The sequence below is a fragment of the Aptenodytes patagonicus genome, chromosome 5 (genome assembly GCF_965638725.1).
Source record: "Aptenodytes patagonicus chromosome 5, bAptPat1.pri.cur, whole genome shotgun sequence".
NCBI classification, from domain to species: domain Eukaryota; kingdom Metazoa; phylum Chordata; class Aves; order Sphenisciformes; family Spheniscidae; genus Aptenodytes; species Aptenodytes patagonicus.
This window is the reverse complement of record NC_134953.1, coordinates 77,665,627-77,690,657: the sequence shown is the minus strand read 5'-3', so window position 1 is coordinate 77,690,657 and position 25,031 is coordinate 77,665,627. Positions and strand designations below refer to the sequence as shown.

The window sequence follows — 25,031 nt, the reverse complement described above, 5'->3', positions numbered from 1 at the left end:
ACTCCTCCCAAGCGTTGCTTTGGCACCAGCAATGTCACATGATGAAGTATATCACAGGGCTTTAAAGTGTAAAAGGGACGGGTTTTTCTCCCTCCTCTCTGAGCTACATTTTTCTCCTTTACCGGCACCGATACTGCTAGTTTTCTTGAGCCTTCAAATCCAAGGAAGTGAATTAAAAGAAGCCCTGGGGGTGATGGAACAAGGGAAAAGATAGGATGGCCTTCTCGGGGATGCAAAGAGGAAGATTTGACCTGGGGAATTGCTAGCTGACTGAATGCAGGAGTTAGGGAACTCAAAGTTATTCAGTGTGCATTTTGTCTCTTTATTTTCTCCCAAATTTGTTTTCTGATAAGTTAAGCAGCTTTGCTGCTAAGTAATAGGGGAAATACATCTGCATGTCTCTAGAAGCCGTCAGGGACTGGAAGGGATTTGAGGGTTCCTTTCAGTCAACGGCGGCTCATTCCCTCCATAGGAGCAGCCTACAGCCCTTGAACACGTTTGTCTCCGGTTGGCTTCCCCGCTCAGAGGGGCACCCTGCAGAGAGTTGCCTGTGCTGCTGTGAGAATAAACAGTAACAGTTAGCCAGGTGCTCAAAGAACTGTGTTAAAAAGGACGGTGTGTATAACTGGGCAGATAATTTGATGAGAGAAAAATTTCTAAAGGCGGAGGGAAAAATCCACAAATTTGCGTTGCCTTTTGCCAGCCTTGTTTTCCATATGTGGTCTGAAGAATCAATGATGTGTCAGCGCCCTGGTGTAAAGCTTTTGCTACGGGTCATAACGTGTGTCTGAAATATCGTAGAATTAGATATATCCTTTTTCTGTTAGCTTCTCCAATATTGTATTGGCCTCCTCTGCTTTCTCTTTATATTGTCAGTTTGGAAAGTACAGAAATACGGCAGGGGCATGGCAGATCCACAAGGGCTTGCGGGTATTGTTTGCAAGGAGTACTGCTGAAAATGAGTATCTGTCTTCACTCTTCTCTTGGATTCAGCCTTCGTTAACTTGTGTCTTTTCCTTTCAGTAATGCTAATTTCCATTCACCCATGTATTCGTTTTCACTCATTACCAAAGAAACTAAAGGCTGAACTAGGATAGGTTTCCTATGCAAGATAAAATCCCAAAGATTCTATCAAATTTCCAGGGAAGTCTTCAGCCACATGGGTAATTTTCAATGGAATTTGGAGGGTTTACCTGAAGCACTGAAATTTTCAACAGTCTGTCATAAAATGAACATACTTTTTCTAACCATGTAAAATATTTGAGTTTCCCTGAAGTGTTTCATACAGGTACTACATTTTCTTTCATTAAACATCTGTTTTGAGGAACTCATATTCCATGGTCTCTTTCTCAGTCTTCAGGAATTACTATGTCTTAATTAGAGAGTGCCCTGGAGCGTGGGAGGTACAGGTGCATCAGAAGGTCTCTTTTTTTTCTGTCCATTCATTTTGCTTTCAGTCATATTCTAAGTTGGTAGGACTCTCATGAAATGTTTTAATGGAAGGTTAGCTTTTCGTTTATCCACACTTTCCATGTGGCATGATCTGTGCCTACACATTTATGTGTACAAGCAGGGCCAAGGGCACGGTAGCTCAACTCCTGCCCTGATAGTGGCTGATACGATGCTGAGTCTCACGTGGCAGAGGAGCGGTTACAACACCAAGCTGTTCCCTCGTTTTCCTACATTTTACAAAGAAATGGGTTTGTTCATAACCCTCGGTGTTTATTTGTCTGAGGACAAACAACTCTAGGCCCTAATTTGAAGCTGTAGCCCAGTGTACTCACTGACATCCATCAAATAATCTCATTAAATAGTTGGAATCTCATTGACAGAAGTAGAGTCAGCATAAGAAAATAACTGTCTTTGAAAATAAGCGTCTCCGTTTAGCCTGAGAGGAGAATCTTTATTGTTTCCTGTTCGTGCTGGTTTTGTGTGTGTGGTAGGGTGAGCAAATGCTAATATTTTCAAACTCCTATCATCAGCTTCTCTAGACTTATTTACGTGCTGATAATGTTTGGCCTGGTTTTGTGCCGATCTGTTGTATCTCACTTTCACTTCACTTTGAAAAGCAAACTGGAGGTCTCAGTATAAAGTAATAAGGTAAAGGTAGGGCTTTATTCAGAAGGTTTGCTACACACAGACAGCAAAATAATAAACATTCTAATATCCCCTACTTGTCTTATTTTCATTTACTCAAATTATCTTAAATGTATTTTAATGCAAGTTAAGAAGGAAGACGATGGATGGTTAGAGACTGTTAAACTCTCCACTCCCTGAAAACAGAAGAGAGAAGAGAAGCAGAATTATAGATCAGCAATGTCAAGACATTCTGCATTACTTGTCTTTATCATCATGCAGAATCTTTTTATTAAGGCAGCATAGAAAGAATAGATTTATGGACTGAAGGTACAATGTTTAATATGTCCATATCCATCTAGATTGACAGTTCCTACCGACATGAATTTCCCAGGAGAGATAGTGTTACTGGTGTCAGTGGATGGCATCATTTACTTCAATGTTCCATTATTAAATTGATAACAAGATAATTCCTCTGCTTCTCAGAGACATGACAGGGTTTACGATTGTTAACTTTCTTATTGCATGGGATTTGATGTTCTAGGTAGTTTTTAATAAGAAGCTTATTTTTATTTCAGTTCTGCAACGAATCAAAAATTACAACAAGGAAGTACAGAAAAAGAGAAACCTGGTTGGGTCTGCAAGGCATCAAAATCAGGCTGGTTTCTAGAGGGTTATTTTTACAGCAGTAAGTCTTTGGGCTCCCATTGTTTTTCAGTACTGCACGTTTAAGCGTGTTTGTGCAATACAGAACATTTGCTGCAGTCGTACTCTTACCTTGTGAGGTGGGTGTTAGAAATGTTCTGTACATTGGTAATTCCGGCTGGATGATTTTGAGGGTCATCATTTCATCAGCCAGCGGTCATCTGGAAAAGCAGAGGACTGCCGCAAGTGGCACTGAGTGTCAGTAAGCCTCCAAGAATCTTTCTGCTGGCCAGATGTGGCATAGCTGTCACTTGTCCTGAACCTGACGTTGTGCGAGAGGCAGGGTTACAGAGGCAGGCTAGTGGCGCAAGTCTCGATAAGGTTGAAAATCTGTGCCAACCCAAAAAGTCCCGTGGTGCTGTTGTTTATTCCCTTGCTACTCACTCTTTGCTACTGAGACTGCATCTAAGAGCTATTGGGTAGGGCAGAATCTGGCCTATGGAATGGTGTTTCATTCTTTCATGTGTGAAAAAGCTATGAGAAGTCTATATGCAGCATGTGTGTTTTTCAGTTAGATATTTATAAGATTGTTTATCGTGTCACTGAAATAGCTAAGGAGCGCTCAGTAAACTGTTCTTTATTAACCATTCACCAAGCACCACGTGCTCTTGCAGCTACACGTGTGCAGGACCTTCAGGGAATGCTCCGAGTGTGTCGGCTTCTTACGGTGTGCGGGTGAGAGATGGCGTGGGTCAGAACCGAGTGCACATACCCCTCGTTCAGGCAGGCAGGGGGGATTTTAACACTGTGAAAGAACAGTTCAGCTGCCAAGAAGTTCTTCTGTCCTAATGTACTTGTGTAGATGTAGGTGTCTCTTCCAATGGTGAGTGATGAACTAAATATGTTATTTTTGCCATTGTTTTAGAAAGACTGTATCTGCAGTGCCAAGCTTCTTCCTAGTAAAAGCTTCCTGAGGAATTTTGCTTAAAAACATTTGGGTTTGTTCAGACTAAGCAGGTCGTGTGGCAAGGCTATACTGTGTTGTTTGGGAAAAAGAAACATGTCTTGAAAGGAAGATTGAGGTCTTTCCACCTGACCCAAACACAAGTACCTTCTGAAGTTTAGATTGATCAAGAATAACTTTGTGGGTATTTGAAATCTGGTTTTTAATGTAGTCTTCAGTCTCGGCACTCCCTCTATCCGCAGCAGTTATCCTGTTCCATATCTCAGCTTCCCAAACAGGTAGCTGTTACAAAACCCGTCCTTCAGCCTTCTTGAAAGCTTCTCTTGATTTTATAGTTTTCAGGGGAACGCTCTCTTAAAGATGATACCAAGGATCTCTTTCTGGTTTTGCAAGGGCTGTGCACGTCAAAAATAAAATCCTGGGGATTTCTGCAAGTGTTTGAGAAAGCAGAAGGGGGTGCAGGTTGAGGCCAGCAGCAGTGTCTAAACGGAGCATCTGTGGACACTTGGTGCAGAACTGTCCTCAAGCCTGGCGCAGCAACGAGAGGGGACAGGCAGGGAAGAGAAAGCAGAAAATACATGGGCGGCTGAATTTCCTGAAGTGCGGGGAGATTATGCACAGACCTGCAAGAATAGGTTAGGAACAGATACGGGCTATGGCCCATGTTAGATGACCAAAATAAATATGGTTATTACAGGCACGAGGGTAGAGGATTGTGATTCCATTGTGTCTGTTGGGAAGTGTTCTTAAATTTGCAGGAACTGACACTGTTCACAGTTAAATCCAGCCCCCTGAGTTTTTTTCCAGACTCTTTGAGTGTACTGAAACCCTTATTCCCTGCAGAGCAGTGCAGGACAAATGGTAATTGTCTACCTAGAGTTTTACTGCTGTCTGGCTTTAAATAGATGTTCTCAGGGTTGTCTGACCCAAAGTAGGCCCAGTTATTTTTTTTTCCCCTTCCTTTTGTTTTGCAACCTCTTGCAGCGAATTCCGTGTGTTAGGGAAGAAAGATCACTCGAAAACATACACAGTGGTGAACCTCATCCTTTTTATTTCTTTTAATGCTATTGCATTCATGAGACATCCACGTAGAGATAATGGAAGAGAAAAAAAAAAAACATTCACAAGGGAAATAGATTCTAGTTTAAGCTTCCAGGGGATTATTATAAACAGGGAGAAAAAATATTTTAAGGATTATGAGAAGTACCTTGTCAGCGTCCTTTTAAGTAGAACAATTACTAATGCATTAGTTACAGAATTGTGTGAAATGTAGCTTTTTACTAGGTGGTTTAGCTACAGCGTATTCATCTTATAATCACGTCCTAAATGGTACATTATATACCCTCCCTTTTCCATCTCCCCTCCCTCCAACAACAACAAAAAGTTTTACTGTAGACCACCTTCCTCCATGAATGATCAAGAAAATCCTGTACACGGAACAGCGCCTGGTGTTACAAACGTGCATTTGTCCCGTTACAGGCATTTGGAGAAATTGTCTATCACCTTGTGTACCGTCAGGGCGTAAAGACCTTGTCTAGTGACATCCGTCACGGTGATCATCGGGGAGGGAGCGGTGTCTGCAGGGCCGCCGCGCTCCTTGACGCGGGGCGGAGTAGGCAGGATCTCTCGCCAATAGGCAAAACAGCAGTTTGGGTGAAGAAGAAGAGGGAACAGCGTACGCCAGCTACGCTTCTGATCTGGAATAAGGAATGGGCCAGGGATCTCGCTGTGCTTCAGTCATGCACGGTTTCGCAGGCAGCCCTCACTCAAGCTACGACAAAGCTGCAATTTAGTCAACCTTCATTTACCACTTACTACACTTTAGCAGCAGCTTTATTGGAAGATCTGTCAGTAGCCCACTTTCGTAAGCCAGGCAAGCGCGGTGCGGCCCCGCGCTTGTGTTTCAAACACCTGTAATTAAACTCGCGTCAGGCTGCCACTGCAAATTGCAGGAGTCAAGAGGAAGGATGTGCTCTCCGGGGATGCTCCTGGGCTGGGCCACGCGCTGGGCTTTTATGAGATACCAGCTGTTTGGGGCTATTAAAGTTGTGGGGGTGGCAAATTAAAATAGTGAGGAGAGGCTGAGAAGCTGAAATGTGATACAATTTCTGGTTATTACTTTCAAATAAAAACTCCGATTTTTATCCCTTGTTATTGTTACTTGTCTCTGGCTATTCCTTTTCTAGGTAATGGGAGATAATATTCTATGTTTTCTTTATAAACTACCGCGTGTGATTTTAGGAGTAGATTCAAACTCCAAACACTGCAGATGGTGCCCCTAAATGTCCACACGCGATAATTATTATTTGTTTGTCATGGGTACTGATTCCAAATGAAAAGACCGTGGAGGCATTTTGGGGAAGAACAGTCACTTGAGGAAGGACAGTTTTGTTGACATGGAGTGCTGGAGGATCTGTTTCCACCTAGGAATTAAGTTTAATTTCAAGTTATAAGAGAACACTGGGGGAAAAAGGAGAATAAAATCCCTACTATTTTTAAATTTTCATTATTCCCTCCGAGATCATGGTTTTCATGTGAACAGTCACGGCGGAAATGTAATTTTTGCTCTCAGTTATTTTTGTTATTGTAAACCAATGCTTCTGTCAAAAGTATGTACTTAATTTTAAACGCGAATGCCAAAACTAATCAATATTAAATAAACATGTTGTCTTAATTAACAGCTCTTTGAAACATCACAGACCTTGTTCCTCCTCTTTTGTACACTCCCAGCAGAATTTTCGAATTTCATTAATAACACTTGACATAACATAACTCAGCTACTTGCGAATATAGTCAGCCGCCCTTGTTGTCTTACAACCTTCCCTGCTGAAAAATTTGGTTTGTTTTAAAGCTGAATTGTGTAGATTCCTGATACACTTTGGATTGTGACTGCAACTGTGAAAATCCTTATCATGTTGTCAATGGCTGAGGTTGGGTTTTTTTGCTTTAGTTAGTTTATAAAAAGTGTGAATTTGACAAGATACGGTTTGTAGCTAACTTCCAGTTAGTGCATATTTTAACTAGTTTCTTACTCTAAATTTTTCTTATATATACTTTCTTAAACTGATTTGTCACAATTTGTGTTTTTAAAAATACTAGAGTCTTTTCAAAGAGGTTTATATTTCTTTCCGGAGTACTCAAATCCTCTTGAATATTCAAATAGCCCGTAGAGCAAATTTTGTTTCATAAACATTTGACCTATAGAGCTATATAAGGTTTTCCACAATAGAAGAAAATGCGGTATAGGAGAGAGTTTTTTCCTCTGTCGAGAGGGGGATAAAAGCATGGCCAGTAACGGTTGTGTGCGTTTAATGAAAAGCTTGCTCTTATGTTTACGCCAGAGGTGCACACAAATGGGCACCTGCAGGCAAGGCAGGCACCTCGTCAAATGCCGTCCTTCTCAGAAGACTCCCGTCTCGCAAACATCAGCCAGAAGGGTGGGCGGGTAGGTAGCCTGCAGGTAGGTGGGTGGTGGATTGGTAGGTAGAGATTCATCAGAGCAAAACAATGGAAATGATGATGATGATGATGATGATGATAGGTGGTATGGTGCTTTTAAATGAATAGATTGTAACCGCACCATGTCTAATTTTCTCCGTAGCTGCCTTCCTTTTTAAAATATATTTCCCTCCCTTCTAAAGATACTAAATCTCTCATCCTTCTTGTGGAGATAATTTGGGAGTTCACAGTTTCCAACAGTTGTGTGTATTGGACAATTTTTCTACACCCTGCTTTTCAGTATTTTGCCTCATATGAAGGAGTCATTAACCTTCAGCATTATGGGGAAGTTCAAGAGAAGCGTTATACTGACTGGGAGTGACAGATTAAGCTCATCCCAGATATTAATGCCGGCAGTAAAACTTGTTTGGAAAGCAAAGAGATTGAAACCAAATTTCATCCTACCTGTGGATCAAACTTCCATGTGAAACTTGCATAGGTTTCACGTAGGAGGGCCAAGGGAACAAGCGTGTGGCCAGATGTTTTTCTGTTCTCCTCTCCTGCCGTTTCCTTTGAACACAGACTGAGCCGGTAGTGTGCTCGTACGTTCTGTGATTTCTTTTTCTGATTTAGCCTTTTAGCTGCCGCAACATAGGTCTCGCTTTTTTCTTGCAAACCTCATCCTCTAAGAAGTCCTCCGTGCAGGAGTTCCTGGGCTGAATTCCCTGCCGATCTCACCACAAATGTATCAACTTCAGGGTTTCAGTGTCTGATGACCTTTGATGGGTCCAGAACAAGTGATTTTGTTTTAGTCTTAAATAGAAATTAACATCGTTACTTGAACTGGACATTGACCGGAGGAGTAGTTAACATTCGTTTAACAGTAAATAGCGCTGTATGCAACTGGAAAGGTGTGTGTCCGGCTGCCCTCCCAGAAGAATCCTATTAGAACTCATTTTACCTAAAAACTTGAACCTCAATAAAGATATTAGAGGCAGCAGCAGCTAGAGGCAGAACCTGGACCTGCAAGGTGCTCAGTGCAGTGAGGAGGAGAGGCAATCCACGGAAACAGCTCTTGGGGAACTGGGGCCACAGCCAGCGAATTGGAAATAAAACGTGTATCGTGGGAAAACAAAAGCTGGAATTTCCCTGTGCCGCTCTCCCAGTCCTCCCGGATTTTTCCCACGTCCTGCGAGTCTCCTCCCAGTTGGCTTTACGCAAAACATTCCCGGCTGCCTGTCGCTGTCCTTAACTTGCACAGTATGAGATGCCGGGGGGGGGCTGGTTTTGGTGTACCCCAGCTTCCTGAAGTCAGCTGGAATATTGTGTTCGTACGCTGCCACGTTAGACTGTAAACTCTTGCACTTATGTCTTACCTACCTCTAAAGAGCCCCAAGTACTTCTGGCATTGCATAAACAGTAAATAACTTAATTCCTCTGACCTCAGAAACAAGGATGTTTGACAGTTTTCCTGGTGGGCTCTGTCTCTAGGAGAGCCTTTGCTCTCGCTTTATCGCATGACGAAGAGAATGCAAAGTCTTCTACGTGTTTGACTAGACCTGCTGGTTTTCCTTCACGACTTAAAAAAAAATAGGGACGAGTAGAGCCTTCGTACACTATTTCTCATCCCCAGCAAAATCTACAGCTGTATTTCACTATACAGGCCAGTAGTATACGGCTGGTAGTTCCCATATGCAGGTAGCGGTAGTTAATGTCTGGAGTCACTGTAAAGTACTATATTAAAAAATCTGGTAAGATGGCTTAAAATGATTGCATATATATTCTTTTCAGATTCTGATTGCCAGTATCATGTGCAGCTATAGCAGGGAGGACTGGACTGAACTTTCAAAAATGGCTGAGGTAATGGTTTCCTAAATGTGTTTCTGCATCTTTTTTTATTCTCCTTAAAAACAAGAGCTGCAACAAGGAATTTCTTGAAAGAAATAGATTCAAAGTGAAAAATGAGAATTTAAAGCATGTCCATTATAATGTGTTTATTCTGTGTTTTCATTAAAATGATGGAAATGTAAATTTAAAGGAAATCTGTTCCATAAAAATGGTCCCTTGGATTTTTAAGCACTACCTGGAAAGCCTTTGGTCTTTGAATCTATATACTTTTTATTTGCATTTTAAGCAAACTGTATATTATGACGGATGCCCTGATAAAATTTAATTCTACCTTTGAGAGCCTAACTTGATCTTACCTTGCCTACAGGCACACTAGTTTGACAGCACCAGAAGAAATTTTGAATATAAAACTCTTGAATATTTAAAGTATAAAAGGCTTATTTAATGCTATTCTAGTTTTAATACAGACTTTCAAAAATGATAGCAGAGAAAGCCAGCGTATATAATAGCAGTCAGCAGGGTTCCTATAATATAAATCCAATCTTACACAAATGCAAACAGACTATGCACCTGAAATCTCGCTTCAATTTGAGGGAAAAAAGCTATTTAAAAACGTGTACCTGTGTCCATAGGGAATAGTATAAGAAATACTTCATTAAGACCGCAATAATTTCATTCAGAAACGTGTCTATATCTGAATGTAATACAAAGTTGTTATTCTTAAATAAAACTGGTTTTTTCCACATAAAGTATCTAGAGGAAATAAAAAGCATCGTTTCAGATCAATAAAGGAAGGTTTTAACAAATTTAAGCAAAGAAAAAAAATTAGCTTGTCATTATTGCTAGCGTTAGCTCAGATTTAAATGTTTTATAAGTATTATGTGTATTTTGTTTGTCTATATGTTTTTATATATGTGTCGATATGGGTGTGGGTATTTTGAATTTGTGTTTTCCTATGGCTGAACGTGTATGTTTGGACATCGTCGTTTCTTTATTCACAGTGTCCTAAGCCCTCCTATGGTGATGTGGGAAGACGCTTCTCTATTTTCTTTGGGCATTTTAAACCTATGAGGAAAAAAATCACTTTGGGGACTTAGGGAAGTGAAATTAACCATTATCAGTAATTGGCTTGGTGATCTTCCACACTAGTCCACTTTATACCTGTATTTACCTAATTGACCATGAAATCTTTTGTGGAATCCGTGCTTGACAGGAGCAGTACCGCTTTTAAACGGACTAAGATGAATGGCTTTATTGTGCCATTTGCTCCTCTTTTTTAATCCAGTGGTACTGCTGTCCGCTTTAAGACAGATATTTCCAATCTGTGTTTGTAGTTACGTTACCCCTTTAGAAAAAAGTAGTTATTTAAACACACTCAATAATGTGTAACGTGATATAACTTTCTTCCGCAAAGTAGTTGTTAGTCTCCGTGCTGTGGAGAGCAGCACACTTGTTTGCGGAGCTCTGGACTCCACAGCTGAAGAGCAGTGATATTTAATCGCATGCGTAGGATCCTACCTAGAGGGTAATAGATGTGGCTTTCCAAAGAGCAGGAGCCCCAGAAGGTACCGCGGTGCCTCTCGGCAGGAGGACGACCTATTCATACAAAAGGTCAGCTTGTCACGGAGGCCGACAGCACCGGCATCAGCGCGGCGTGGCCGGGCTTGCAGAGCTGGCCGGGACGCGGAGGATTCCTGAAAGTGATGGATGGCTTCTCCCCCGCTCACGTGCTCGGAGAGCTGCTGAACCATGGCCACACAGCAGGCAAAGTTACTCCAGTTCAATAAGCAAAGACAAAATGCAAATGCAAAACAAAATACTAGTTACAGCCACATGGAAGGCGACGGGAGGGATCCTCGTCTCAGGCCAGAGCGGTTCAGCAGGGAGGAAGAGGAGCGTGTTTGTGTGCTGCCCTTGTACACCTCGGCTCCTTTGCCTTTTTAATCGTAGCTAATAGAGGGTGCTGAAGAGAAATTAGCATGAGTAATATGTTTGTGTAGTCTTTTTTTAATACTTCCTTGTTTGACTTTAGAAACAAAAATATTTGATGACACAAGCTATGGCACAGTACAGGCACCTGCAGAAAATTTAGCGACTAAATTCATTGAAGCAGAAAGGAGAAATTTACTACTGAGTCACAGTTCTTCAGGGCACAGAAGCACCTGGGTAACACTGACTACCGAACCTCGCTCCCAGTGCTGCCCTGAGGCCCTGTAATTACATTTCGGTTTTTAACATTTTCCAGAACCACCTCCTTATCGTGCTTGTCTCTTTTTAATTTATTTTTTACTTTAATTTCCTTTGCAATGTTGGGAAGCCACATCAGGTTTTGAAATTTTTCTCTGTAATGATCAACACATTTCTTTTTCAAGCTATCGTAACCGTAGCTTTCTCTCTGTAAAAAGAAAAAAAAAGTCTAAAGAAATCTGTTTAACGTGAACAGTAAATGCTACAGGAAAGAGTACATTACTTGAAGCTAACTTTGCATTTTTTTTTCCTTTTGCATGTTTCATAGGTTGCTGGTGCAGATGCGCTGGAGTTAAATTTATCATGTCCTCACGGTATGGGGGAGAGAGGCATGGGCCTGGCCTGTGGGCAGGTAGGACCGTAACCGCAATCTCTTTTATGTCTCTTCAGCAATCCTGCACTACCACATTGATAGTTACACCTCAGGGGGAAGAGACAAGCAGCAGTTTACTAGCTTGGGTTTTTTAGGTTGAATGTGTTTAAATATTTAGTGCTGGAAGCAAAAAAAAGAAGACAGAAGCTGAGAATATACAAAATGCTTAGTTTTGCTGAGAACAAAAATGCATTATGTATTTGACAAGGAACAAGATGAAAACAAATCATTTCCAAAAAGCGCTTGGACAGAATTTGTTGGTTTCCATTTCCGTGCCCTGTAGATATCTTTTAGATCACAACCCGGTAACTACTGCATATATCAATAATGATTTTGAAGGACATGAGATACACACACATTTCATTTCACAATTTTTAGCATATGAACCTAACTATTTTAGAATCACGGAATAGGGCATACATTCTGGTAGTGCCACCTACAGTTAACGTCTTTTCTTATAAGAGCCTGTGTTCCGTGACCTATAGATTTGATGGTTTATACGGTTTAGGTTGGAATTAGCCGTGCCCGATGTCTCTGCCGTGTAGAAATCTGCTGCAGAGTTCATCAATACGTCCCGTGACTTCAGTTAGGAGAATGTGTGTTGTTTTGCCCATAAAAAGAAAATAAACATGCGCAAAAGCCAATTCTCGTATTAATATCCTTCCGAAGTTTTCAGGTTTTTGCATGTTTTTGTCATGGTCTGGAAGTTGTTTTGGCTCTGACACGTGCCCAAATGTGGTGAACTTGGAAGTCTCTGAAAAACCTTGGTTCACAGTCTAACGGGAGAGCTTTTCTAGAGTTTGACCATCAAAGTTTCAGAAGTCTGAAGCCTGCTTGATTTCCCATTGTGGTGGGTTGACCCTGGCTGGACGCCAGGTGCCCACCAAAGCTGTTCTATCACTCCCCCTCCTCAGCTGGACGGGGGAGAGAAAATATAACGAAAGGCTCGTGGGTCGAGATACGGACAGGGAGAGATCACTCACCAGTTACCGTCATGGGCAAAACAGACTCGACTTGGGGAAATTAGTTTCATTTGTTACCAATCAAATCACAGAAGGGTAATGAGAAACAAAACCAAATCTTAAAACACCTCCCCCCCACCCCTCTCTTCTTCCCGGGCTCAACTTTACTCCCGATTTCTCTACCTCCTCCCCTCCAGCGGCGGAGGGGGACGGGGAATGGGGGTTGCGGTCAGTTCGTCACACGTTGTCTCTGCCGCTCCTTCCTCCTCAGGGGGAGGACTCCTCACACTCTTCCCCTGCTCCAGCCTGGGGTCCCTCCCACGGGAGACAGTCCTCCACAAACTTCTCCAACGTGAGTCCTTCCCACAGGCTACACCCATCTTACTATGTTTTAGGGAGAGGGGAAAAAGAAGAGGAGGGAGATGCAGAGTGGGAATTGCCATTTCATGCCCTAAAATCCACACATACTATTCAGTTGATTCCCTCGGAGAGGGCTAGTAGACGTCTTAATTCATCCTTACTTCCTCAGTTAAACATAACTTTTAAGAACTGAGGTGTGGTTGGATAACTAAATCATTAACTTTCTAAAACTTTTAGTAGGGAGGCAATAGGAGCTGTAATTGTTTCCGTGCAGGTGAAGCTTTATCATAGCAATACTGTCAGGCACAGCGCATGGGACGTTTGATTGTTTTCTGTGAACAAAATGATGTCAGTCTGTTCCGTGCTGTAGATTATTATTTTTAATGAAAGTAATCGGGATGCCTTTCATGGCCAGTGGTCATTTACCGAAGTTATGATTAAAAATGGGAGAGGAGGAAATTATAAAAGCCCTCCAGGACCACACTAGCAAAATGATAATAGTTATTATTAATTTTCTTCCCCCCCAATTGCATTCAACAACAAAGAGCTATAGTAGCCGTTTTTATAAGTTTATGAAGCAATTCCCACCCTTCACTCTGCACAGCATAACTCAGTAGTTTGGGTTGCCCCCACCTGAGACGGCAGCACGCTGTAGAAGGCTGCGGTTTGGTCAGGGAGAACGCTGAAGGTTTCACGATGAAGCTGAAACAGGCTCCTTTCAAGCATACTTTTTTTGCCCTTTTTTTTTTTTTTTAGGCATATGTTATTTCCAGCTTTCACTGCTTGGAATAATATATGCATGTGAAGTTGCTTAGATGTGTAGTCAGTAGGGAGCTGTCTGGCTACATGAGTTTTTACATATCTTTCAGCTATTGTAAAATCAGAGAACCAAATGCAAAATCTGAGCACTCAGGGCTATCGTGTGGATTTGCGACTCTCCTTGGAGGAGATCGGATCCATAAAGCAAGAAGAAGATTACATTATATATAGATATATGTTTGTATAATAATAAAATTTCTCTCTTCCCCATACAATATGGATATTCTTTTGAATGTTTAACATATACTACTCTCGTTTAAATATATTCTTGTGCTTTCTTAACTGTCTCACCAAAATGAGAGCTCAGAAAAGAATCTACTTCTTTAGACAAACAAATGACTACAACAAGCCATCTTTAGAGGGCCGGATCCTAAGGTTCTTCCTCAGAGTTGGCTACAATTAAATTATAGTGGCTTTAAATGAATTTTATCGAAGCAAAGGGTGAGGACAAACTGGATAATATAACGATACGTGCAAGGAGATTTATCAGTAGCCCTTCAGGGGGCTTCCCCGTGTGATGGTCCCTGGAGGAGCCCGATCATAAGACGGGAAAGTGCTAGGAAGTATTGTGGCTCTGCTCCAAATTTTTATTTTTTTGTCCCCAGAGCTGAAGTCAAATAGGTCATACATAGGTGGTGTGGGGAAGAGAGGGCTCAGATATGCTCTGGAAAAAAACCACCACTCAATATCTAGAAGTCAGGGCATGAGGCTTTGAGAGACAGAGCAGCTTTCCTGCTTTCTTAAATCTTTTTGATAACATAATCCACATCTTCATAGGAAAATTTTTTAGGGATTAGGTCCCTTTTCATGCCTAAGCACATTAAATCCTCCGGGAAGTACAGAAATTGCTGAGATGAAAAATAATGGCAGAAAAAACATGTATGTGTATTTTTGCTATTTATAATGTCTAAAATGTTCTGCCTTTTTTGTTGTTGTTGTTTAAAAAAAAAAAAAAAGGAAAGGAAAGGTTAATTACACCGTCTACTTTTTCCTCCTCATTTCAATTCCTATGGTGTGCCTAAGGGTAAGTGTAGAAATCTGGGAACATCAGATTTGGTTTTTTCTCTACCCTATTTTGTTATCTACTCTCAAACACTTCCACTGTTTTATACGCACTGCAAATATTAAAAATGCCAGATAGATCCAAATTATATATATAAAGAATTGGTCCTAAGAATGGCTGTTTGTTTTATACTGAATTACAGTTCTTAGCCTTTATTTGATTTTAATTCTAAGCCATTAGTGCAGACACTCTGGCGCCCAAACAGCATAGCTAGCCAGAGGGTAATATTAAGAGGCATCTGTATTGCTGCCAATAAGTTACTTAAAGCTGGTTCTGTATAAAATGTCAATTACTAATGCTGATTAATGATAATAAAGTTAAGGTTTGTATTCTTTCATAACAATCTGTAACTGCATGAAAGTTGGATATCATTAAAAATCATAATAGAATTTCCATCATTAGGTTTAACAGCACTAATGCACAGATTTTCTTTGAATCAGATAACATAAGTGTACAAAACATTTAATAGTAAACATAAAGACAACGTGGTGAACAGCAGATTATTAAAAAATGACAGTATCGCTTTCCCAGTATAGTTCATTACTGTAGTAATTATAGCATAAAATTAGGAAAATAATAAATCAAACATCTGCGATGGTAGCGCTCACATTTCAGTGTCTAACTTGTGGTGTTGTATTTGTGGTGCACTTCTCGTCTCTTCACTGGAAACCATGCAAAGATGTTTTAATTTTTTTTTTTACTTACCCTTCTCAAAAGTGGCGTTAAATATTCAGAACCATTACTGTGATGTAAAATCAACACGTTTAAGTGTTTGGCTTTTCGGGTCCAGAAGTCAAGAAGTCTCTCCAGCTGCTCTGGTACGAATGAATAAATAGTTGAATGGAGTCGATAATCTGGGTTTTATTTTGCATTCCTGCTAAGTTTTATGTCATTCTTTGTTGTTCGGATGAAAACCCAGGTCTAGTAAGTGTAATGTGCATATACCTAGAATCATTAGAATAAGACCGACTAGGACGAGTGATATCCAGAGTCTTCAAAAATATCACTGAGTCTCCTTGGCCTGATGGGGAGGGGAGAAAAGAGCAGCCTACAGCTGCTTGAAGGGTAGTAACAAAGGTGCTGGAAGAGTAGCTACAGAGAGGGAACGATGATTCGCTGTAGTGTCAGACAGTACAGCAAGGGGCAACGGCCACGAATTGCAGGCTGAACGTTTCAGGTTGGGCATCAGGAAAAAAATCCACCAAGAAGGTGATGGAGTACAGGAACGTGTTGTCTAGTAGGGCTGCGTACTCTCCACCTCTGGAGTTTTCAGGGCTCAGGCAGGCAAAGCCAAGGCCAACCTCAACTGGTGTTGGCGCTAGTCCCACTCAGAGCAGGAGCTTGGACTAGCTGCCCTCCAGAAGTCCATCCAGACAAACATTTCTGTGATTCTGTGGATTCATCCTGCTCAATTCCTATCCAAAGGTACTGCGTTGTTTATACCAGAGATAGGAAATGGGTAGTGGATAAAAGGAAGCACGAGGACTCACCTGTTCCCTTGGGGTGAGATGATCAGTATGATAGGGAGATCTCAAGTGGAAAGCAACACATCAGCTAAATTTCCAAAGCACAGAGGATGCTTCTGTACTTTTTAAAAAACCAGATCTCATATTCAAAGAGCTCAGCCTAAGTGCAAGAACAGAGAATCTTTATGCTATAAGCAAATATTTTAAAAGTTAATAACATCCTGGCTTATAAATATTTCTCATTAATTAGTCATACCTTCTAACCTCCAAAATATAAAAAATCTTTGCCTATCTCAGCATTTAAGCTATAGGTTTGGGGGATTGTTTGCTTTTTTTAGTTTATATTGAAGGAGGCATGTATATGACTCTTGTGAGCACTGAAATCCAGATCCTGGTGGTTTAACTATTCAGATCATATGTAAAATTGTTTTGTGGTTCTTTTCTTACCTTTATTTTCATCTTACTTAAACTGTACTTGCTACAGCCTCTGCTGCTGGCTGTGTTCATGTTTATTGCCTGCAATTAGGAGGCAAGTTTCATAAAAGCCCACATTGCCTCATTCAGAAGACGACAAATCTGTTAAAAACAAAAAGCAAAAAAAAAAACCCCAAAAGCCCTGGTTACTCTGCGAAGAAGAGAACTGGCTGCATGGCACAATTAGATTTGCTCTGCTGTACCTTGGAAATAGGAAAGATGAGGCTGCTTTTTAATTGAAGTGCACAGCATAGCATGCTAATTCGCTGTCGCTCTGCCAGCAAGGAGCTTGAAGTATTTTAAATAAATGATGCCCCAAACAGGATTTGATTATATCTGTATTCATGTGGCATTCTACTACCACCCTACAATAATATGCTGGTTAAGTATAATTCATTGAGTCCTGCAGGCAGTATTAATTCTCTCTCTTCTCTTTTGTATCAGTTACTGCAACAAATTAATGCAAAGTACAGCAGGGTGGTGTCACACTGTGCAATAGCAGCAGCGGGAACATCGCCACCCAAAATCCAGTATAAACCAGTATAACCAAAGTGTGGTTTGCGTTGGTGCTTGCGGGGGAGTTTCAGGATTGATGTGTCTCGTTCTCTTGCATTGCCCACTTTCACCCGTTTTGGCCGGGATCTTAAGATGAGCCTTAGCTGATCTCACGGTCTTTGTGTCTGTCGGTGCCCTCTGTTGCTTTGGGGCACGTTTCAACCAAATGACCTGCTTCAGTCATGTTTCTCAGAGTTGGAACTGTTTCAAAGGTACTGAATTTCGGTAAGTTTCATAAAACTGGGCGGCGGGGTAGGGGAGAGAAATTGTCTGCCGCCCAAGCTGATGGATACGAACAGGAGCCTTAATAGTCCAGCTGAGGGAAAAGCTCAGGCAGACGCAGGAAATTCAATCACAAGGCGCAGACTCCTCGGGAACAAGGATTCCTTGGTTCAGGCGGTGACGGTGTTACTCTGCCTGTGCAGAGACGTGCTGCGCTGGGTGTTGTTTTGCTGGCAGGGTATTTGGGATGTGCAGGGGGAAGAAGGGATGCTGCCGATTGCCCCCTCCAACTCCTGCAGACGGAAGCACGCTTTCTCGCAGGCCAGGAGATGTGTTTTGTGGGCTTACGTTCCTGGCTCCCACGCTGGTCGTGGCCACGCGTCAGCCTTTACGATAGTTCGGTTTTGTTGTTTTAACCTCTTTGGATGATTTTTTTCCCCTTCCCTGGTTTCATATGTGTCTCTCCCCTTTCCACTCCCTCCTCCTTTAAATCCCTCCTCATAAGGTAAACCCTTTGCTGAGTTGCTTTCAAGGTAACAATTGACTCATGAGCTATTTCACTGGAAACCTGAACAGAAAAAGCTCGCTGACTGCGTGGTCACCCCTGGGTTGGTGACATCGCTCACCTTCCTCCAGTACCTGAGGATTCATTTCCTTTTCTGTTGCCCTCACGGGATTCAGGTGTGATTAAATGTCATGATTTAAATGGATTGCTTCCACGTCCTTAGTTCCGTATGTCCTTTATGTGCTCATGTGTTCTATTTTTTTGTAACATGTAAAAGGAGACAGTGCTTTATAATGAGGTACGACAGGTAATTGGTATTTTGTCTGAAGAATTTGGGTTTTCATACACTCGAGAAGAAATGAATTAAGATGCAAAGTTTAATAAATTCATCATCAGAACACCGTTCTGTAATTTTATATTGCGGTTTGACAACACTTAATCCGCTGTTATTGCTTTGAAGGATTTTTAATAGAATTACTCAAAAGACAAAACGGAAAATAAAAAGGGATTACAAATAGGACAGCAATGGCAGCAGCACGACCGACTTGCTGAAACTTTTCAATGACATGGTATGGCTGTTGATAAGGTTTTCAATACAGTTTATGTGCGGTGACTTTTTATTTATATATGGAAAGCATTCTCTACAGGATGGATTTTCTTGGAAAATGTGAAAGTGATTCTGTTTCCTTGAAATTCATGAAGACATGAAAGCAAGTTGGGGATAACCTTATTTTCAGTCTCACTGTGATGGAAGCATTTCAGCTGGAATTCACATTATGGGTGACAGATGTCACAAAGAAGGTCAGTTTGGCCAAAATATCAGTGACCTGCCGCTGTTTAAAAAGGAAACAAAAACATTTGGGCTGTTTTAACGACACTTCAGTAGCCTGACTCTGATGGAATATATAGCGCGTGCTTCCCAGAAAGAAAGAAAACCATGATTTTTTTTTGAAACCAAATAGCAACCTGTACTTATTGTTGCAGTTGTATTTTAATAAGCCGAGACGCTTTCAGAGAAGGGAAATGTCGAAAACTCAGGCAAGTGCATTTCTGTGGTCTACATGGTTAAATGTTTGGGTTAAATATGCAGATCCTGTGGACTGCTTTGCCTTTGGATATGTGGTTGCAGCATAAGGTATTGCAGTTGTTCATCCCGCTGATGTATGGTAAACAGGGTTTATTGGAAAGGAGATGATCAGCAACAAGTATTTATGTGCAGGAAAAATAAAATATTTTAAGGTTGTTCATCTTGCTGCACAATAAAAGTTGACTACGCAGTGCACATTAATAGCTTTTTCTTTCTATGGTTTCGGTTTTATGCCACCATTTGATAAAGTTAATTAACAGTGTGTTAACCAGCCTCTTCACTGCCTACACGAGGATTTTCAGGACTAGGCTCATACTTTTTTAGTTTTGCCTCACCTCCTGGTAAAGTTGGTCAGTGTGCTGGGAGGCTTGCTCTTTACAGTAGTCCAAATCTGAATACAGGCCCATATGATGATCGTTTTAAAACTGAGTGGGAAATCCTTCTCAGAGCATCGGCTTTTCATTCCTTAGTTTGGTGGTTTCAAAGGTTTATGGCTTCCTCAATTATTTGGTATTTTCTGCCTCTTTATTATAGGAAAGGACTGAGAGCTTGCCTACCTGACCACAAGAAAAAGCTGTTTGTATCTGCAGCACTCAGATATTTCAATTCGATGCTTCCCTTTAAAATATTTCACGTATGACGTAAACTTAATCAAACCTTTATGCCTTCTAGCAGGTAACCTCTGCATGAACTAAAGAGCTGAAATATTGTTTAATCATGCTGCGTACCACTTTTTTACAGTGATATAAGAAACGTTATTTTGGTTGGCTAGAAACAACCAAGATAAAATACTTTGTTCCGTCAGGGGTAAAAAGGCATTTTTATTAGTTGACACTTCACATGTACCAATGCTGTTGGTAAATAAATCTTACCAGTTAGTATCTCCAAGAAGTTTATAAAATGTAAATGTGCAGTTTCGCATTTTTCACTTGGAATGTTTAGGCCCAGTTGGTATCAGAACAAATGATTTGCTAATTTGAACTGGCAATCCGTGCTTCACCCTTTCAGGCCAACTATTATTAACCTTTATTCTGACAACCAAAGAAAATGATGGTTGTGTCTGACTCCTTTAATGTTGCATTAAAATCAAGAGCTGTAAATAATGATTGCTACAGTTTTAACTGACCTATGTCAATGACACAGAGAGAGAGTTTTTCCTATCATATAACTATAGCAATTAAAAAAAAAAGCCTTATAGTTAATTTTAAAAGTAGGAAGTTTTCTAACAGTGATGTTTCTTCTGGTTGCTTAGATTAACATTTTAAATTAAAAAAAAAAACAGAACAACAAATTTGGAATAAAGAAAAACATTATGGTTCGACCACCTATTTAGGGAGAGGACTCAGTTTTCAAAATAAATTCAATTGTTTTTCTTTAAGTGCTGGGGAGGAAACAAAAAGCTTTTATGTGATCTGAAAAAGGGGGTAATTGCAAAGCTGACTAAAGGCAGCCACAAACCTTTCAAGTCTCAGCTGTGCTTGATCTTGACAACCCTCTTAGCGTTGCTCTAACTCCCAACACAAATCTATGTTTTGTACCTTTGTGTACCGGTCAATCAAAAATTTCCAGCTCATTTTTGACCTTGTCTTCACGTTGGTTATCCGTTCAGTCATTAGGTGCTACATTATCAAAGAAGGGGTGTAGGAGTGCCGTGCTGCTAATAAGGTATCCAAAGCGGATCTCCCACATAGCACTTTGATAAATGTATTCTTGAGTTTGGATACTGACCTATGTTAATATCGGCAGCTATTAGATGAGAGATGTTAAAAAGCTTTGGAGTGTTGGGGTTTGTTTTGTTTCGTTTTTTAAACGTACTGTTAAGCATCGTTCAGTTGTGCAGCTCCAGTAGTGTGCTACAATAAGGAAATGCTGTAACAATTTACTGTTCCCATTTTTTCATTTGGAACAGAGAGAGGTGACCAAAGGCTATTTGTCTTATGCTTTTAACATCTTTCAAAGGTTCTAATTGTAGAGCTGGAGAAGGGAGAAACAATGATTGTGATACCAAATGAGAGTAAGAAAAAAGAGGGAGATGGGGATCTGCTAAAATTGAAATTTATTAAGAAATTCTGATTCTGCCAAAACCTTTTGTGAGTCTTTTAAGGTTTATTTGGTTAAACACTGTTAAATTTGAAGTTCCATTTTTTTACGTCCACCAATTCTTTTTTTTTAAGTTTTTCAAAGCAGCCTAACTGTGAGAAGCAGGAACCACAGTAGCGTCATAGTCTCATATTGGCTTTTCTCAATACCTGCTGTTATCTCTCCCGGTATAGAGTGGGTCTGAGAGCTTTGACTTCTCAGCTCAGCCATGACCAAAGCCTGGACCTAATCCAGAGTGACTTGATTTTGTCCAGTGACACATTGGCATCACTGGAGAAAAAGGAGAATCTCAATTAGGCTCCCCCAAGTGGAACTTGACGCGACTGATCCAAAGAGCAGCTGACCAAATCATGACACCATGCTTGCAGCTTTACTTTAAAGTAATAAAGTCCTAGCATCTCATCCTAGCTAGATGGCAGGGGGGTTTAGTTCTTATAATTTCCCACAGAAAATAAAAAAAAAAAAATGTTGAATCAAGTCGCCAGGCTCTTGCTTAGATTTTTACTTTGGCAAAAACATCTATATGTTGGGAGTCATTACTCCCTATAAATATGAAACAATAAAAATTAAAATAAAAGATATGTAGTCTTTACATGATCTTCAAATGGTGATGTTTTTGCCTGAGTGAAAAGACTATAACAGAGAGGAAGAATGTAGTCTGTAAAAGCTAATGGGAGGTTTTTACTGTACTTCTTATATACAAGCTACACTTCTACATCTTAATCTGCAGTATTTTGTAAGCAAAAATGTGCTTGTTTCACTAGTAGTACATGCTTAGTCATACAAGCCATATACCTCCTCTTCAGTTTAAAAATACTACAGTTTTTGCTCAAATTATGAAGAGAACACTTATTATGTAGAAATAACATAAGTGTCTTAATTTACCCAGTAGACTTCTTTTAAAAGAATTTTTAAAAGGAAGGAACATTTAGAGTATGTAAGAGAGTAGAAAATAAGTATATCCTTGAATTAAACCAGTGAGCAATAGTCACAGTACCTATTGTTGCTATGGTAGTGCAGTTACATGGTAACTATGTGGACCTTGCTTAATTCTTCTCATATTAATCTCTGATCTTTTAGATATTCTTCCCCAAAATAAACCCCTACAACCCCACTTCATTTTGAAGCCTCTTGTTTCAAAGTGCAAGTTAATTAATAAGAGCTGAAGGCCTAAACTGGAACGAAACGTTTTGATCCTCCCAGAACGAAATACGAAATTATGCATTTATGGATCTTTTTGAATTTTTATCCTGAATAGGATTTTCCTGTACCATTTTGTTGAAGATGTCTAATGAGATTTTGAAGTAATTTTTTTTTTTTGCTAAACTAATGGAAAAGGCTGCCACTACCTTCGGTACACTTTGGATCTCATGCCAAAAGGCAGTACAGTATTGGCTGAAAGAGAGTGTCCTGAATTCACGTACTGTCGTTATCTCTAAAAGTTTATTTTGTGGCATTGGTTTCACATCACATCATATCATAGATTCTAGCCAGAAGACTATAAGCTCTCATCCAGCAGCTACGTTTTCGTGGGCTTGCCCAGGCTGACCCAAAGCCTCTGAAGTCATTTAGGCATTTCCTGAAATTTTTCCTAATATATATAGATAGCTTCACATACAACTGTGAAAACTGTTATTCCTGCCTTAGGTTAAACTGCCTCATTTCTTTCTTTTTGACAGCTGCGGTCAATAGATGTTGACCAAAAGCTGTCAAATTCCCTGAGAAATGAGGAAGCATGTTTTACTCCAGATGAGAAGTAGAGAGTTATTCGTCTTCTATCCTGGGAAATCCTTCCCGTAATTTGACAGGCTTTAAACAAATTGTTAGCTTTAATTAAGTTCGAAATGGGACAAATGCACAACCTAAACTGCCCCTTTCTAGCATGTGAGAGGACAGTAAAATTAACCATGAGCTTCGGAAATGGTGTGTCTCTTGCTGTTGTGATCGACTGCAATTCTATATTTAGGTACTGTAGAAATTTTGGGTAGGTTTAGAGATAGACAGTTTTATGAAGGCAACGTTGGACATCCCATAGGAGGAGGGAGAAAAGAGAGCTGTGGAAAAGATCAATAGTAATAGGAAAAAAAAATAGGTGAATGCTAAAGATACTAATTTGCAATGCTTTAAGCTGAAATTCCCATACCTTTACTTTTTTTCATGTGTGAAGGAATAGCAAAAGAGCAGCTCTTCACACAGAGAGACATTTTGATTTTTTTTTTTTTTTTTTAAATTCCGATTTCCTAATGGATTTCTGGATCCGTGTTTGATCTGGAAAAGAAATACGTGATAGACGCGTATAAAAAGCATTTAAACTAACAGCTTATAAGGCTAACAAGTCCTCAGAACATCTGTGGGATCTCTGTAAAAGACGCAGATCCAGACCTACACTTTGAGCTGGTGGAGCAGCTTGAATAGGTGAGGAATCTATAGAAATGATCATTACTCGCTTTCTAAAGCCGCTCCGAATGTATCCTGCCCCTGCCTGCCCGCACTGCAGGTCGTGGCAGGTAGCGCCGCTGTAATGTTCACAAGGCAAGGGTAGCATGACCTGGAAGAAAGTCTACCTGTTGCATGGAGGTTATCTGCAGACGGTGGAAGATTCTTTTCTCCTTTCTTGTTTTTCAGATGAGGGTGCGTTTGAGTCCTCGTGGGCTCTCAGACAGCAATTTGACTGAGGATAGGTTTAACTCTTCCCTTGTAGATTATTGTTGGATGAAACAGTAAAGCGAGAATAGAACATGAATTAAATTTAAAAGCCGAATCTTGCGAATTCTCACTTACAAAGTTTTTCTTAGGCTGCATCATTTCTGTACATAAAAGCACTCCCTCCTTTTCCTGTGGCTATCCATACTATTTTGGAAAATGTATCTACTGTGCAGAATGAGGAAGTTAACTGTAGAACATTTTTTTGTATAAAAAATTCCTCCAATGATAATAGATGCAAGGGAGCTACAGGATTTTTTCCTGAAGAGCCAGCACAGAAAGAAAATCTGTCACCAGAAGAATGCACTGATGAGGGGCTCTTGGTGCCACTTGCCTACTAACCGTATATAAGAAATCCCATGTCAGCTTCATGTGTGTTAAATTAATACAAAGACAAAATAAGTCCTCTGTAACTTAGTATTTAAAATTGCCAACACGTTGACGTGCATGATTTAGCCCTTTAACTCAATAGCAAGAGATACAGATGAGAATAGTTTTGCGGCCATCAAAGACTTGAGGTTTATGAGAAAGATCAGACTTACGCTTGCATTAAATAGAATAAAGTGTTTTAATATCTGAAACTTTGTTGTTTAGGTCATTGTAGTCAGTGATAGATGAGATTTAAGGATTTTACATGCAAGGTCCTAATGGATCTTGCAACATTCTCTGTGCCATCTAGAACTTCCCATCGTCACGGTCAGGATAATGGACTTGCACACATCATCAGCATGACCTGTAACGCTAACTCCAGTAGTCCTAGGTAAGAAAGCCTTCATTCATCAGGATTCTTTCCGAGAAGAGTTATGTTTTTATACTTTCCACAACTGCAAAGGCCCTTCCCCTGTTCTTAGTGAGACAGAACTGCCACCATTATAGTAATTAGGGATGGAGTGAAGATTGCGTGGTGTGGTCCATTTTCTCTAGCACTAATTAGACAAGATCGGCTAATGTGCTCTACTGAGTGGTAGCCTTCCTTCTGAAGTTCTTGGGGGAAATTCTGTTACGGGTTTATTTTTTATGACATCTTTCAGACTGACATTTCTATTCTTCATATATGCACACATACATATGTACATACGCTCACACATACGTGCTTCCCAAGGACTGTTTGTGTAGTTAAGAAA

General features: G+C 40.4%; 1 protein-coding gene across 4 annotated transcripts in view; it reads left to right on the top strand.

Annotated features, from left to right (window-relative positions):
* The window catches only part of DPYD (dihydropyrimidine dehydrogenase), a 377,405-nt gene that overhangs the window by 246,592 nt on the left and 105,782 nt on the right, over positions 1-25,031 (top strand). For 3 of the 4 annotated variants that reach the window (XM_076337800.1, XM_076337801.1, XM_076337803.1), the window contains 2 exons: positions 8,915-8,983; positions 11,487-11,570. In XM_076337800.1, coding sequence (XP_076193915.1) covers positions 8,915-8,983; positions 11,487-11,570 — 153 coding nt within the window. The remainder of the gene's footprint in view (positions 1-8,914; positions 8,984-11,486; positions 11,571-25,031) is intronic. The other variant, XM_076337802.1, reaches the window with a different exon arrangement.